Genomic DNA, 17,320 nt, shown 5'->3' on the forward strand with positions numbered 1-17,320 from the left:
CATTTATATCGGAAATGGCAATTTTAGAGTCTTGGTGGCGACCCCCACCCCTCCCCTCTGGAAAAATTTCCCCGGCCGCCCTTGCCTTCGTATACCTTAAAGTCAGTCTGTTTGGAATTTAAGGGTGTTAAAAAAGCCAACATGACAGCTGTAACTGTTGTTGTTGTGGTCTTCAGTCTAGAGACTAGTTTGATGCAGCTTGCCATGCTACTCTATGTTGAGCAAGCTTCTTCATCTCCCATTATCTACTGCAACCTACATCCTTCTGGATCTGCTTAGTGTATCCATCTCTTGGTCTCCCTTTACGATTTTTACCCTCCACGCTGCCCTCCAATACTAAATTGGTGATCCCTTGATGCCTCAGAACATGTCTTACCAACCGATCCCTTCTTCTAGTCAGGTTGTGTCACAATTTCTCTTCCCCCTAATTCCATTCAATACCTCCTCCTAATCTTCAGCATTCTTCTGTAACATCACATTTCGAAAGCTTCTATTCTCTTCTTGTCCAAACTATTTTACGTTCACGTTTCACTTCCATACATGGCTACACGCCATACAAATATTTTCAGAACGATTTCCTGACGCTTAAATCTATAATCGATGTTAACAAATTTCTCTTCTTCAGAAACGCTTTCCTTGCCACTGCCAGTCTACATTTTATATCCTCTCTACTTTGACCATCAGTTATTTTGCTCCCCAAATAGCAAAACTCATCTGCTACTTTAAGTGTCTCATTTCCTCATCTAATTGCCTCAGAATCACCCGACTTAATTTAACTACATTTCATTATCCTCGTTTTGCTTTTGTTGATGTTCGTCTTATATCCTTCTTCCAAGACACTGTCCATTCCGTTCACCTGCGTTTCCAGGTCCTTTGCTGTCTCGGATAGCATTACAATGTCATTGGAGAACCTAAATTTTATATTTCTTCTCCATGGATTTTAATACCTACTCCGAATTTTTCTTTTGTTTCCTTTACTGCTTGCTCAATATACAGATTGAATAACATCAGGGATAGGCTACAACTCTGTTTCACTCCCTTCCCAGCCACTGCTTCCCTTTCATGCCCCTCGACTCTTATAACTTCCAACTGGTTTCTGTACAAAACGTAAATAGCCTTTCGCTCCCGGTATTTTACCCCTGCCACCTTCAGAATTTGAGATAGAGATTTCCAGCCAACACTGTCAAAAGCTTTCTCTAAGTCTGCAAATGCTAGAAACGTAGGTTTGCCTTTCCTTCATCTTTCTTCTAAGATAAGTCGTAGGGTCAGTATTGCCTCACGTGTTCCAACATTTCTACGGAATCCAAACTGATCTTCCCCGAGGTCGGCTTCTACCAGTTTTTCCATTCGTCTGTAAAGAATTCACGTTAGTATTTTGCAGCTGTGACTTATTAAACTGATAGTTCGGTAATTTTCACATCTGTCAACATCTGCTTTCATTGGGATTGGAATTATTATATTCTTCTTGAAGTCTGAGGGTATTTCGCCTGTCTCATACATCTTGCTCACCAGATGGTAGAGTTTTGTCAGGACTGGCTCTCCCAAGCCTGTCAGTAGTTCTAATGGAATGTTGTCTACTCCTGGGGCCTTGTTTCGGCTTAGGTCTTTCAGTGATCTATCAAACTCTTCACGCAGTATCATATCTCCCATTTCATCTTCATCTACATCCTCTTCCATTTCCAAAATATTGCCCTCAAGTACATTGCCCTTGTATAGACCCTCTATGTACTCCTTCCAGCTTTCTGCTTTCCCTTCTTTGCTTAGAACTGGGTTTCCATCTGAGCTCTTCATATTCATACAAGTGGTTCTTGTTTCTCCAAAGGTCTCTTTAATTTTCCTGTAGGCAGTATCTACCTTACCCCTAGAGAGATATGCCTCTACTTCCTTACATTTGTCCTCGAGCCATCCCTGCTTAGCCATTTTGCACTTCCTGTCGATTTTTGAGACGTTTGTATTCCTTTTTGCCTGCTTCTTTTACTGCGTTCTTATATTTTCTCCTTTCATCAATTAAATTCAATATATCTTCTGTTACTCAAGGATTTCTACTAGCCCTCCTCTTTTTACCTACTCGATCCTCCGCTGCCTTCACTATTTCATCCCTCAAAGCTACCCATTCTTCTTCTACTGTATTTCTTTCCCCCATTTGTGACAATTGTTCCCTTATGCTCTCCCTGAAACTCTGTACAGCCTCTGGTTTAATCAGTTTGTCGAGGTCCCATCTCCTTAAATTCCCACCTTTTTGCAGTTTCTTCAGTTTTAACCTAATGTTCATAACCACTAGATCGTGGTCAGAGTCCACATGTGCCCCTGGAAATGTCTTACAATTTAAAACCTGGCTCCTAAATCTCTGTCTTACCATTATATAATCTATCTGATACCTTCCAGTAGCTCCAGACCTTTTCCATGTATACAGCCTTCTTTTATGATTCTTGAAGATAGTGTTAGCTATGATTATGTTATGCTCTGTGCAGAATTCTACCAGGCGGATTCCTCTTTCATTTCTTACCCCATTCCATATTCACCTACTACGTTTCCTTCTCTTCATTTTCCTATTATCGAATTCCAGTCACCCATGACTATTAAATCTTCGTCTCCCTTTACTATCTGAATAATTTATTTTATCTCATCATACGTTTCATCGATCTCTTCGTCATCTGCGGAGCTAGTTGTCATATAAACTTGTACTACTGTGGTAGGCGTGGGCTTCGTGTCTATCTTGCCCACAATAATGCGTTCACTATGCTGTCTGCACTAACTTGCCCGCACTCCTATTTTTTTATTTATTATTATACCTACTCCTGCATTACCCCTATTTGATTTTGTATTTATAACCCTGTATTCACCTGACCAGAAGTCTTGTTCTTCCTGCCACCGAACTTCACTAATTCCCGCTATATCTAACTTTAACCTATCCATTTCCCTTTTTAAATTTTCTAACCTACCTGCCCGATTAAGGGATCTGACATTCCACTTTCCATTCCGTAGAACGCCAGTTTTGTTTCTCCTGATAACGTCGTCCTCCTGAGTAGTCCCCGCCCGGAGATCCGAATGGGGGACTATTTTACCTCCGGAATATTTTACCTTAGATGACGCCATCATCATTTAACCACACAGTAAAGCTGCATGCCCTCGGGGAAAAATTACGGCTGTAGTTTCCCCTTGCTTTCAGCCGTTCGCAGTACCACCACAGAAAGACGGTTTTGGTTAGTGTTACAAGGCCAGATCAGTCAATCATCCGGACTGTTACCTCTGCAACTACTGAAAAGGCTGCTGCCCCTCTTCAGGAACCACACGTTTGTCTGGCCTCTCAACAGATATCCCTTCGTTGTGGTTGCACCTACGGTAATGCTATCTGTATCGCTGAGGCACGCAAGCCTCTCCACCAACGGCAAGGTCCATGGTTCATGTGGGGTAGGAGCTGTAACTATGTCACTATTATTGCTGTCGACTTGTCACTGTTTAAAGATCATCAGTCGGTTTGTGGTTTTCGCTATAATGCTACCTGATTTATGGTTCGTCTTTTGTTCGTTACAAGAATAAAAGCCGTAGTGGTTTTGCTTATGGATGGATGCTCAGCGTGTGAAATTCTACCACCTGCCCGTAATAGGCTACGAGTAACAAGTAAGTCCTTTCTTGAAATAAGAAATGTACGAAAATTAAATTCTTTGTCCATGTTGTAGAATAAATATTTAATCTAGACTTCTGACTATTTTAGAAACACAGATGACAGCTTATTACATTACATTATTCATGACCAAATGCTAAGTATTTCATATTAACCTGCAATTTTAAATTGCATAAAGTATTGTATCTTTGGCATTAGCACTTAAACGCACAGTGTACAGAATGGAGAAAAGCAGCGTGATAATAAGGCCAGAACAGGGTAGGGAGCGTTGAATCCAGCAAATGGAAATGCAGCGTTGTGAGACTACGGCCATGAAATGAAAGCCAACCAGGCACGAGGGCGCCAAAGTGTGCACTTAAACCAACTTGCTCCAGCTAATAACAGTTATATTGATGAGTGCAGTTATTAATTAAATTAGGTGGAGATAATCGTTTCAGCTAAACAGTCAAGCCAGGCAAACTTTACATTCCTGACGGCGGCTGGTTAAGTAGAGGCGAAATTTCTGTTGTGTTTACAGGACAAAGTTCAGATTTAAATCAACTACGCTGAAAGTGCGGTAATGTTGTTTATTTGTTGTTTGTTAAGATAAGCTGTACAGCAGAAACATCACTTCAGAAAGCTGTTCGATATGTTTTACTTTAAGATGAAATGTTATAAAAAATGAAATCTAAAGGTCACATGTTTTAGTTTTTTTGCTAACGTAATGCGAGCATGAATGAATTATTATTCTAACAAGTATTAAAGAGTAGAGAACCGGACTGCTGGACACACCGAAACATGTTCGCTTACCAGACGAACTACCGCACGTTTGTCGATGACAGGCTGCCGTTTTATGGCCGTAGCCCCGCAACGGTGCATTTCCGAACTACTTTTAGGAAATTTTGCTCGACTCCACGCCCCTTACCCCGCTCTACCTCATCATCAATTTTCTTTCCTTCCGTTCTGTACAACGCCTCAATTACACGAAATACACATAATGGCTCGCGGGAAGCGTGGTTGTGCATCGGTTTTTGCAACAAGCACACGTTGTATGAGAGATCAACGCTGACAGTGCTCGCAAATGTAATTTGTCCGATCGTAAATTTGGAACTACGACAGTGATGTGTGCTTGTAAAATAGGGAGAATGAAGAGACCTGGATAAGTTGTAAAGTCATCTGTGGATGACAGAAGTCTTCCGTCAGCATCGAAGACAGGTGCCCAGTCGGCTTACCTGAAATGAACAGCAGAGCTTCCTCTACCAACGAAGCGCTGGAGCAGTGATACAAGTGTGTAGTAGTCTGACGCCGTACGTTGTACCATCTACGTCACCATGACCACGTGCATTGATGCCTTTGAAAAGAACACCCCTTACACCAAACTGAAGAAACTCTAGTACGGTGTAATCGTTATTACACAAACGTCCTGTCAAATGCACCAAATCATCATTTACGATAATGTCACTTCAGTTTTGACGAAACACGTTGTCCATCCTCATACTTTGCGAAAACCAGATGTATTTGGGGAACTATTTGTTACCAGGGACAACACCGACTGCTCCAAACTGTTGACGCTTGAGACAGATATGACTCAATAAGTACTGAATATAGAGTCGTGTTGCCCTTTTTTTCATGAAATACCCATAGCAATGGAAGGAATAAATAAAATGATCAAAAGCTCTCCATACTAGAAATATCAGTTCTTCAGTAGTCTTTCATTCACCTGCCGTACCACCAGCTGCATATGGCTTGACGCTTACCCATTGCACGGAAAAACTGAATTTCGGGCTAATTTCGAAGGTAGCTTACCTGCAACGATACTTTCACTGTCGCATTAAGAGTCCGTTTGATTCTATACGACTATCTGTAGAGGTCCCCATTGCAGCATACACGCTTAGGTGGCAAAAGTCATGGGATACCTCCTAATATCGTATCGCTCCTTTTGCCCCTCGCAGTGCAGCAATTCGACATGGCACGGACTCAACAAGTCACTAGAAATCCCTTGCGGAAATATTAAGCGATGCTGCCTCTACAACCATCCATAATTTCGAAAGTGTTTCCCTTGCAAGAGTGTGTGCACGAACTGACCTCTCGATTGAGTCCCTCAAATGTTCAATGGGATTCATGTCGGGCGATATGAGTGGCCAAATCTTTCGCTCGAATTGTCCAGAATGTCCTTCAAACCGATCTCGAATAATTAAGGCCTGGTGACATGGCGTAATGTCTTCTATAAAAATCATTGTTTGTCAACGTGAAGTCCATGAATGACAGCAAATAGTCTACAAGTAGTTGAACATAACCATTTCCAGTCAATGATCGGTTCAGTTGGATCAGAGGACACAGTCGATTCCACGTGAACACAGCCAAGACCATTATGGAACCACCACGAGCACGCACAGTGCCTTGTAAACAACTAGGGTCCATGGCTTTGTGGGGTCTGCGCCATTCTCAAACCCTATCATCAGCTCTTACCAACTGAAATCTGGGCTCATCAGGGCAGGCCACGGTTTTCTAGTCTTCTAGCGTCCAATCGATACGGCCACGCGCCCAAGAGAGGCGCTGCAGGCAATGCCATGCTGTTAACAATGGCACTCGAGTCGGCCGTCTGCTGTCATAGCCTATAAACGCCGAATTCCGCAATATTGTCCTAACAGATAAGTTCATCGTACGTCCCACATTAATTTCTGTGGTTGTTGCACGCAGTATTTGTATGTTAGAACTGACACTCAAAGCAAACGCCACGCTCTCGGCCGTTAAGTCACAACCATCGGCCACTTCGTTGTGCGTGGTGAGAGGTACTGTTTGAAATTTGGTATTTTCGGCACACTCTTGACACTGTGGATATTGGAATATTGAATTGCCTAAAGATTTCCGAAATGGAATGTCCTGTGCGTCCGGTTCCAACAACAATTCCGCGTTGAAAGTTTTAATTCCCGTCGTGTGGCCATGATCAAGTCGGAAACTTTTCACATGAATCACTTGAGTATAAATGACAGCTCTGCCAATGCACTGCCCTTTTATATCTTGTGTACGCTATACTACAGCCATATCGCTCGACTTCTGTCACCACAATATACAGGGTGGTCCATTGATAGTGACCGGGCCAAATATCTCACGAAATAAGCGTCAAACGAAAAAACTACAAAGAACGAAACTCGTCTAGTTTGAAGGGGGAAACCAGCTGGCGCTATGGTTGGCCCGGCAGATGGCGCTGCTATAGGTCAAACGGATATCAACTGCGGTTTTTTAAAATAGGAACCCCCATTTTTTATTACATGTTGGTGTAGCTCGTAAAGAAATATGAATGTTTTATTTGGACCATTTATTTCGCTTTGTGATAGACGGCGCTGTAATAGTCACAAACGTATTAAGTAATTGGTACCACGTAACATTCCGCCAGTGCGGACGTTATTTGCTTCGTGATACATTATCCGCGTTAAAATGAACCGTTTACGAATTGAGGAAAAGGTCGATATCGTGTTGATGTATGGCTATTGTGATCAAAATGCCCAACGGTCGTGTGCTATGTATGCTGCTCGGTAACTGGACGACATCATCCAAGTGTCCGGACCGTTCGCCGGATAGTTACGTTATTTAAGGAAACAGGAAGTGTTCAGCCATGTGTGAAACGTCAAACACGGCCTGCAACAAATGATGATGCCCAAGTAGGTGTTTTAGCTGCTGTCGCGGCTTATCCGCACATCAGTAGCAGACAAATTGCGCGAGAATCGGGAATTTCAAAAAGTCGGTGTTGAGAATGCTACATCGATATCGATTGCACCCGTACCATATTTCAATGCACGAGGAATTGCATGGTGACGACTTTGAACGTCGTGTACAGTTCTGCCACTGGGCACAAGAGAAATTACGGGACGACGACAGATTTTTTGCACGCGTTCTATTTAGCGACGAAGCGTCATTCACCAAAAGCGGTAACGTGAACCGGCATAACATGCACTATTGGGCAACGGAAAATCCACGATGGCTGCCACAAGTGGAACATCAGCGACCTTGGCGGGTTAATGTATGGTGCGGCGTTATGGGAGTAAGGATAATTGGCCCCCATTTTATCGATGGCAGTCTAAATGGTGCAATGTATGCTGATTTCCTACGTAATGTTCTACCGATGTTACTACAAGATGTTTCACTGCATGACAGAATGGCGATGTACTTCCAACATGATGGATGTCCAGCACATAGCTCGCGTGCAGTTGAAGCGGTATTGAATAGCATATTTCATGACAGGTGGATTGATCGTCGAAGCACCATACCATGACCCACACGTTCACCGGATCTTACGTCCCTGGATTTCTTTCTGTGCGGAAAGTTGAAGGATATTTGCTATCGTGATCCACCGACAACGCCTGACAACATGCGTCAGCGCATTGTCAATGCATGTGCGAACATTACGGAAGGCGAACTACTCGCTGTTGAGAGGAATGTCGTTACACGTATTGCCAAATGCATTGAGGTTGACGGACATCATTTTGAGCATTTGTTGTATTAATGTGGTATTTTCAGGTAATCACGCTGTAACAGCATGCGTTCTCAGAAATGATAAGTTCACAAAGGTACATGTATCACATTGGAACAACCGAAGTAAAATGTTCAAACGTACCTACGTTCTGTATTTTAATTTAAATAACCTACCTGTTACCAACTGTTCGTCTAAAATTGTGAGCCATATGTTTGTGACTATTACAGCGCCCTCTATCACAAAGTGAAAAAAGTGGTCCAAATAAAACATCCATATTTCTTTACGTACTGGACGAATATGTAATAAAAAAGGGGGGTTCCTATTAAAAAAAACCGCAGTTGATATCCGTTTGACCTATGGCATCGCCATCTAGCGGGCCAACCATAGCGCCATCTGGTTTCCCCCTTCAAGCTAGACAAGTTTCGTTCTTTGTAGTTTTTTCGTTTGACGCTTATTTCGTGAGATATTTGGCCCGGTCACGATCAATGGACCACTCTGTATATTGCTGCTTAAAATGGGACTTAAGGAGACCAAACATGTAAAATCACCATTCTCCTATTCAACCTCTAGGACGGAATCAGTGTACCCCATCTACCTGAGCCTAGAATAAATTCTACGTGCAAATGTGAGAAAATTTTCTGAATGTTTGCACAGTGTATACCTGATAGGAATGCCCGCTAGCCGCCTGGCGGAATATAGTAAACCGTCTAGAAACCACATCCAGGATGGCCGGCACATCAGCCCACTTCGTTAGTGCTCCGGGTGGATTCGAACTGGGCCAGCGTGCCGCCCCGTCTCAGAAGAGGCCACTTTAATGCGAACGGCGGGTAATCAGCACGTCTACAACGACCTTTTAATACTTAGCGATTTCTTTGGTCGACTGTGTACCGTAAACGACCTGCCCGTATACATTAACCCACAGCACGCTAGCTTGTGAGACAGAGAGGTGACAGCGAACTGTATCGAAAACGCGTGGTGGATTAACCACTGGCCAGTTTGAGTGTGGGTTTTGTGTGCTATTCCATGGTTTTTTAGGGAAATGCTGGACTGGTTGTCAGTCTTCTCCTCCGAAAATACTATACAAATAAGATAACACACAGAAGAAAGTTTGTAAGATTCGCAGACATTCGGCATTCACGACTCCCCTGCCCTAGAGTAAGTGACGACTATGGCGGCAGGAAGGGCATCCGGTCACAGAGTTAAAATAAAAATAAAATTTGCCAGATAATGAAAGCAGGACAACCTGCACGACCACGTAAACTCTATTTAAGAGAGACACTGTGGATTTTAAGTGAGCAAAACTGATGATTCACGGACGTGTTTGATACTACTGATTGGTTATGGGCAACTTGAATTGGAAATAATATCCACAAGGTGATAATTACAATCGCGAGCTTAATTTTATGAAAGGCTACATGTGCACTGTGATGCTACTGCATTCCGTTCTAAAAGAAGATGAGAAATGATAAACTGCCTATTGGGTTATGTCTCGGGTCGTTCGGTCGACATTTGTTTGCTGATTTTTCTGACGTTTCGTCAGCAAGAGTGCCTTTCATTGCTGGTGGCGTCGAAATCGCGGTCGCAGAATATATGTACGTGGCGCGCCAACGTCCGAGAACTTTTCTTTGGTCATAACAACTGTCGATCTCCCCTTGACACCTGCTTGCTGAAGCTGTTGTCATGTTCGTGCCTTTCTAAGGTTACCATGAACAAATGGGGGTGGTGGCTCTTTTGCACAACAACCTTTATGAGGAACAGCTCGGTGACTTCCTAAGACACCCGATCAGTCTCCGTACCAACATAAAGATTACTATGATGAAAAAAGGGCCGACAGCTACTCTTTCTGGATGAGCTGGTTATGAGGGATGGTGAGGACATCGCACATAGCGTGCATCGAAAACAGACCCACAGGGAGCGATACCTACACAAATTGGCAAATCATCATCCGAGCCATAAAATGGGAATGATTAATAGGCTCATAATGTGTGCAAGACGAATATGTGAGCCGCTGCATATCAGGAGCGAGATGTAACACCTGGAAAGTATTCTGAACAGCAATGGGTACATCGGCACTTACATAAAAAGTGCCACAAGATCTAACACTTGGCAAAATAGTACAACGGCAGAAGAGATGTCGCCTACAGCCTTAGTGTCGTACATCCAAAGGGTGGCGGATAGAATCGATCGTATGCGCTGCGCAAACACGGAGTAAAGACTATTTATATACCGCCAAAGAAGATCAAAGTGTCTCAGATCCGCGAAGGACGAAAGGGACACATTTGCAATGTCGAGAGTGTATCGCATTCCCAGTACATGCGGAAAAGTCTACGTTGGAATGACTGGACACAGCAGGGTCATCGAACATAAACATCATTGCAGGTTGGGACAGGTGGAGGAAATGACCGTGGCGGAGCACGTGTTGCGTGAGACCGACCACGTAATAAAATTTGCGGACACAGAAGTTCTTGCTGTGGAGAAGAGCTACCACGCCTGTTTGTTCAGGAAAGTCTTGTAAATCTACAAGTGTGGCAACAGTTTCAACAAGAAAGAGGAAAGCCTCAACGTGAAAGGATTCTGGATTCCCGTGCTGCAACAAATGACACTTGCAGATATTGAAGGAAGAACCACGGCGGTGATAACCTGGGAAAAGCCCTCGGATATTGGTGTCCCACATACATATTGAAGGGGAGGGGGGAGGAGTGGGAAGGGGAAGGTACATGTTGGGACCGAAGTTCCTTCCGTGGAAACACTGTTGTCATTTAGGAATGGCTTTTATTGACTTCAATACCTGACGTACACTACGGGCCATTAAAATTTCTACACCACGAAGATGACGTGCTACAAACGCGAAATTTAACCGACAGGAAGAAGATGCTGTGATATGCAAATCATTAGCTTTTCAGAGCATTCACACAGGGATGGCGCCGGTGGCGACACCTACAACGTACTGACATGAGGAAAGTTTCCAACCGATTTCTCATACACAAACTGCAGTTGACTGGCGTTGCCTGGTGAAACGTTGTTGTGATGCCTCGTGTAAGGAGGAGAAATGCGTACCATTACGTTTCCGACTTTGATAAAGGTCGGATTGTAGCCTATCGCGATTGCGGTTTATCGTATCGGGACATTGCTGCTCTCGTTGGTCGAAATCGAATGAGTGTTAGCAGAATATGGAATCGGTGGGTTCACGGCCTCGTATCACTAGCAATCGAGATGACAGGCATCTTATCCGCATGGCTGTAACGGATCGTGCAGCCACGTCTCGATGTTTGCAAGACAACAAACATCTGCACGAACAGTTCCACGACGTTTGCAGCAGCATGGACTATCAGCTCGGAGACCACGGCTGCGGTTACCCTTGACGCTGCATCACAGACAGGAGCGCGTGCAGTGGTGTTACTCAACGACGAACCTGGGTGCACGAATGGCAAAACGTCATTTTTTCTGATGAATCCAGGTTCTGTTTACAGCATCATGATGGTCGCATCCGTGTTTGGCGACATCGTGGTGAAGGCACATTGGAAGAGTGTATTCGTCATCGCCATACTGGCGTATCACCCGGCGTGATGGTATGGGGTGCAATTGGTTACACGTCTCGGTCATCTCTTGTTCGCATTGACGGCACTTTGAACAGTGGACGTTACATTTCAGACGTGTTACGACCCGTGGCTCTACACTTCATTCGATCCCTGCGAAACCCTACATTTCAGCAGGATAATGCATGACCGCATGTTGCAGGTCCGGTACGGGCCTTTCTGGATACAGAAAATGTTCGACTGCTGCCCTGGCCAGCACATTCTCCAGATCTCTCACCAATTGAAAACGTCTGGTCAATGGTGGCCGAGCAACTGGCTCGTCACAATACGCCAGTCACTACTCTTGATGAACTGTGGTATCGTGTTGAAGCTGCATGGGCCGCTGTACCTGTACACGCCATCCAAGCTCTGTTTGACTCAATGCTCAGGCGTATCAAGGCCGCTATTACGGCCAGAGGTGGTTGCTCTGGGTGCTGATTTCTCAGGATCTATGCACCCAAATTGGGTAAAAATGTAATCACACGTCAGTCCTAGTATAACATATTTGTGCAATGAGTACCCGTTTATCATCTTCATTTCTTCTCGGTGCAGCAATTTTAATGGCCAGTAGTGTAGTATGGCTACCTCTCCTCTCTATGTTGTCCCTGGCTGCTGCTGGTGAGAGGGTAGCGGCCTCCATCTTGGTGCTGATGTCACAAGGCACTTGGGCGGTCGGCAGACTTTGGAGGCCGTGTCTCTTGATGTGAGCGGCAAGCTACTAAGCTACTTTCCATAAGAGTCGTGGAGGCCCGGTGGCCCCTTTCTCCACTCACATCACCGCGATGGTGTGCGAAGATGACTGTGCGACTCGTTGCCCTCTAGCGGTAGTTAGGCAGTGGTTGGCACTGCGGCGTCAAGTGTGGCAAGGACTCAGCGTCAGTGGCAGCAAGCACCGAGGTCAGGTCAGCGGGGATGCGGCACCAAGTGCTGGCAGCAAGCGTAGCCCTGTCTCCAACCCAAGGTTTCTGCTGGCGATGGCCAGTCATCTCGCTGTCCAGTGTAGCTGCGGCATCTTAGTGGTGCTGCTGGATTCCGGCGACGAGAAGTGATCTCCTGCCTCGAAATTCAGACTTTGTTAAATTCCTCTGGCGCGTATTTCTTTCACTGAAACGCGGCAAACAGTCACAAGAGACTTGTCATGGTGTGGTGACATCGCCCCGTTAGCTATACGGTTACCGCTGTGAAGACAATTTACTGCTGTGCTCGGCTTTCGGGGCTTCGCAAACCCCATGTGGTCTTTATTGTAGTCCACACTGGCGGCTATCGACTCGCGGCTTTTAACGAAACACTCTATGGCGGCTTCCTCACTACTTCTCGTTACTTTTGCTAAAGACATAATTTGCACTCAAAGACTAGGTAGCGGCGCTACAGCAGAATCTGCGGGCGCTAGTTTGAAAAGAATGCCATACACTCGTGCTAACGAAATGTCAGAAAAATCAGCAACCAAACGACGGCTGAAGAAGACAGTAGATAGTTTGTCAACAAGTGGGCACGAAAGATTCAATAATTTTGTAAAATGAGAAATGTTTGTCGTTGTTTACCTTGCAAATCCGGAAAGCGTTGGGGTAGCCAGTTTTGGTCTCGGTGCGGTCGAAGAACTGGCTCATGCGCGGCAGGCGCAGCAGGCGGTTGGCGCGCACGATGACGGGGCAGGGGACGCGCACGTGGCAGGAGTCGGGCGGCCACCACAGGTAGGCGAGGTCGGTGGGCAGCAGGCTGAGCACGTCCAGCCGCCAGCGGCCCGTCTCCACGTAGTGCCGCCGCAGCTGCCGCGCGTCGCGCACCATCAGCCCCTGCTCCAGGTAGCCTGCCACAGAGGTCCAGGACGAACGCTGCGGGCTACACTCTCACCACAAAACTCTACCACACATCTCTACAACCGGCAGTCCTGTCATACACAATTTTAGGCGATTCAGTTTTTCACGCACTAATGCATTTCTCGTGCTAGAACTACCAGATAGCTGACGATTGCAAATTTCAGTCGCTGTCGTAGTGTTTATTACTAGCCATGTAATGACGAGTGGTCTGAGGGGAAGTCTATGATTACTAAACAACAGATCCTAGCTTCTGGGTTCGATCCCACGTACTGTTCAGATTCTGAATAAAAATCTACATCTATATTTACATACATATCCCCCAAGCTTCTTGGAGGATAAAGCCGGCCGAAGTGGCCGTGCGGTTAAAGGCGCTGCAGTCTGGAACCGCAAGACCGCTACGGTCGCGGGTTCGAATCCTGCCTCGGGCATGGATGTGTGTGATGTCCTTAGGTTAGATAGGTTTAACTAGTTCTAAGTTCTAGGGGACTAATGACCTCAGCAGTTGAGTCCCATAGTGCTCAGAGCCATTTGGAGGATACCCTGTGCCACTACTAGTTCCCTTTTCTGTTTTGTGCGGTAACGGGCGAGTCGTGGCGCCCTGAAAATATTCTAAGTTCGGAGCAAGCAGTGGCCGCACGGGCCGCTCGGCCAGCAGGGGCCCGGCAGCAAACACGTGGTGCCGAACGTTAGCTGGACGATAGGGGTAGAGTCAGCACGTGGTCCATCGGCCACGTGGCTAGGAATTCCTTGGTGACGCTGTGCGCCGGGAGGGCCAAAGATGGCGGACTTTATGAAACCATCATGGCAGACATTTCACAGTTCATATAGAAATTAATAATAGCCAGATGGACCATGATATCTCAAAAAGAAACATGTACATTAATATTATTTGCACGACGATTCTGATGGTGTAATCAGATTTTTAATACTTTTATTAGTTTAAAGTTTAGTAACTGAGGTAAATTGTACAAGTAACACCAAGCAAAGAATTTACAAAATATAAACGCTTGATCCGATTTTGTCGATCGCCGTATCTTTAGAAAGCTATTAGTGTGAACCTAAATTGGTATGGATTACAGGCATGTAATTTGCATAATACATGAGTTATTTGAGGTGAAAGTGGCCGATTACAATCGATCGCGTCAGGCCATAACTATTCCACAGTTACACGAAAAGACAGTAGCAGCATGCTAATAAATCTATTTATTCGTCTATGTCTTTGTTTATTGCATCAGATGGCTCTGAGCACTATGGGACTTAACATCTGTGGTCATCAGTCCCCTAGAACTTAGAACTACTTAAACCTAACTAACCTAAGGACGTCACACACATCCATGCCCGAGGCAGGATTCGAACCTGCGACCGTAGCGGTCACGCGGTTCCAAACTGAAGCGCCTAGAACCGTACGGCCACACCGGCCGGCTCTGTGTTTATATCCGAGATATACTATTCATGAAGAAATTAGTTAAATATTTACTGTGTTATAGAAAGCACAGAGACATTTGGCTACTGGCCTACCTTTTGTTCTATTCCTTTGATATATGTTTACTTAAATTGTTTATGTATCTAATACTGCGCGTTAGAGCGTGTTTATGGTCCAGCCGTAGGAATATTTATATAATTTCAAGTTATTTAAATGTAAATCTAGTACTTCGAATGTGTTTCGTTATGTTTGTGTGGATATGTTGGCATGAAGACATGGCGCGAGCGCTCTAGCCAATCACAGCGCTCGTGGATGGGGAGACTGGATGGAAGCAGGTTCCGGTGAAGAGTTCTGCGGAGTACGGCACAGGAAACGCGAAGTGCCGGGACGGTACGGCGTGAGGGACGCACGGTCGCCGGAGAGACTTGGAGTGTGGAGTGGATTGCGCGTGGCCGCGAGAGGTAGAAATACTTCGGAGTGCCGACTTGTGAACTTGTGAGATTTCCGAGGTTTCTACAGTGAAGACGTAGTGTGCGTTTAGAAGTGAATGTCTAGCGAGCTATGTTATTGTTCATAACTAATTACGGTGCTGTAGGAATCTATTGTTTCCCTGTTATTCAGCTTATATTTTATTTAGTTGCTGGACCATCGACACCAATAAGTATTTTGCAGAAATATACCGCATTCTCAAAAGGACTTCTTCTGTCGTACTCATTATTAAAAGTCGTTAAGATAGTACCTGCAGATTTTATTTAATTGCAGTCTTTCATTTATAACTTTATATGTTACATTTATAATTCGCAATTGCCGAGTGATAGAAACCTTCGACCATTCGATTCATGTGTATATTCTTATCGTATACTGTAGACTCAGCAGTATTTGGCATGTAATGCGGCAACTACGTACCCCAGCCCCTAGACGACGAAACCAGCCAAAACTTTTAATATTGCAACTCTGAGTCGGAGGGTACGTACCTGAGGTCCACCACACCATCATTTCATATTGTTTGAAAGCCCGCAGTTTTCCTCGCAAAAAGAGGTGTCTACAGGGAGTGCGGAAACTTTCGTTACAAGCATCTAGCATTGTAGAGGAGATTGAGTAAGCAATATTTTGAATTGGAACCCACATCCGGAAACGATCCGTTTTCGAGCTATAGTCGTTTGAAAATATGTTTTGCTAGGTAGAAATACGACAGGATAGTTACGATGGGGGCGAGGCCCACGAGAAAGACAGGCCGTGGTGCGTACACCACAGTACTTGAGACTGTAGATCTTACGAGAGCCAGCAGCTGTCTCCGGCGGGGACCGAGTACTTATTTCAGAAGAGTTTAATAATTCTGGAATGCGCTTTTAAATGCATGTAGTTCTCGATAGCACACGGCAAAATTAAGACCTTCGCGAAGTCTTAGAAGTGTAGCGGACAAGCCAACTAATGTGGCATCACAAGTTCATTGCAGGGGCCGCCCATCTCGTTGGCCACGGGATGGGAGGTGCTTACGTCAGATCGTATCATGTCATTTGACACCTATCCTACCTCTCTGACCCGGCTCTAGCGTCATTCACGTGTCTATGAGTATTAGAGCAGCTTGGTTGAGTACACGTTTGCAGAATATAACGAAATGATACTTCTGTATGGCGAAGCTTACGGTAACGGAAGGACTGTTCCTGACATTAATCAAGATCATTACCCACAACGTCCGACTAATCGCATACCCTTTTCGCCACAGTTACGCAATGGATTAGAAGAAGTGGCTACAAGTCTTAGAAGTTTGTAACGCGAGTCTCCGAACACTCTTTATATGAGGAATTTTTAAGATTGTGCAGCCCTGTCAGCAACTGTGATAGTTGAACTTGTAACAAGTCAGTCTCAGTTGCAGATGGAAACCAAACTTTACCCAGGTTTCAGCCAAATTAATTTGGCCTTCTTCAGTGTCACTCGCTTCTGAAGAAGGCCACATTGTTTTGGCTGAAACCTGGGTAAAGTGTGGTTTCTATTTGCAACTGAGGCTGACGTGTTACATGTTACTCTGTATATACCTCCGTACGAGCCCTAATCTCTCTAATCTATCTTCGCAGTGCTAACACTGAATGTAGGTTGGTGGCAGTAGAAATGTTCTGCAGTCATCCTCAAACGCCGGTTCTCCTCGAAAAGTGCTCCTCGAAAAGAAAGTCGCCTTCCCTCCAGTGAGTCCCATATGAGTTGCCGAAGCATCTTCGTTGTAGCTACATGTTGTTTAAACCTACCGGTAACAAATCTACTAGCTCGCGTCGGTTTGCTTCGATGTCTTCCATAAATCCGACCTGATGCTGATCCCAAACACTCGAATAGCTCAAAACACTAGATCGCACTAGTGTCCTCCGTGCGGTCTCCTTAACGCTTGCTTAAAATCTTCCCACTGACCCGAAGTCGATCATTCGTTTCCCCTGC

At 45.0% G+C, this 17,320-nt stretch overlaps 1 protein-coding gene across 1 annotated transcript in view; it reads right to left on the reverse strand.

Moving 5' to 3' along the window:
* LOC126481891 (cyclic nucleotide-gated cation channel subunit A) overlaps positions 1 to 17,320 on the reverse strand; it is a gene marked incomplete at its 5' end in the record, with an annotated part of 250,818 nt that overhangs the window by 135,271 nt on the left and 98,227 nt on the right. The window contains one exon of the mRNA XM_050105853.1: positions 13,195 to 13,460. Within this exon, the coding sequence (XP_049961810.1) occupies positions 13,195 to 13,460 (266 nt within the window). The remainder of the gene's footprint in view (positions 1 to 13,194; positions 13,461 to 17,320) is intronic.

The sequence above is a fragment of the Schistocerca serialis genome, chromosome 1 (genome assembly GCF_023864345.2).
Source record: "Schistocerca serialis cubense isolate TAMUIC-IGC-003099 chromosome 1, iqSchSeri2.2, whole genome shotgun sequence".
NCBI lineage: Eukaryota > Metazoa > Arthropoda > Insecta > Orthoptera > Acrididae > Schistocerca > Schistocerca serialis.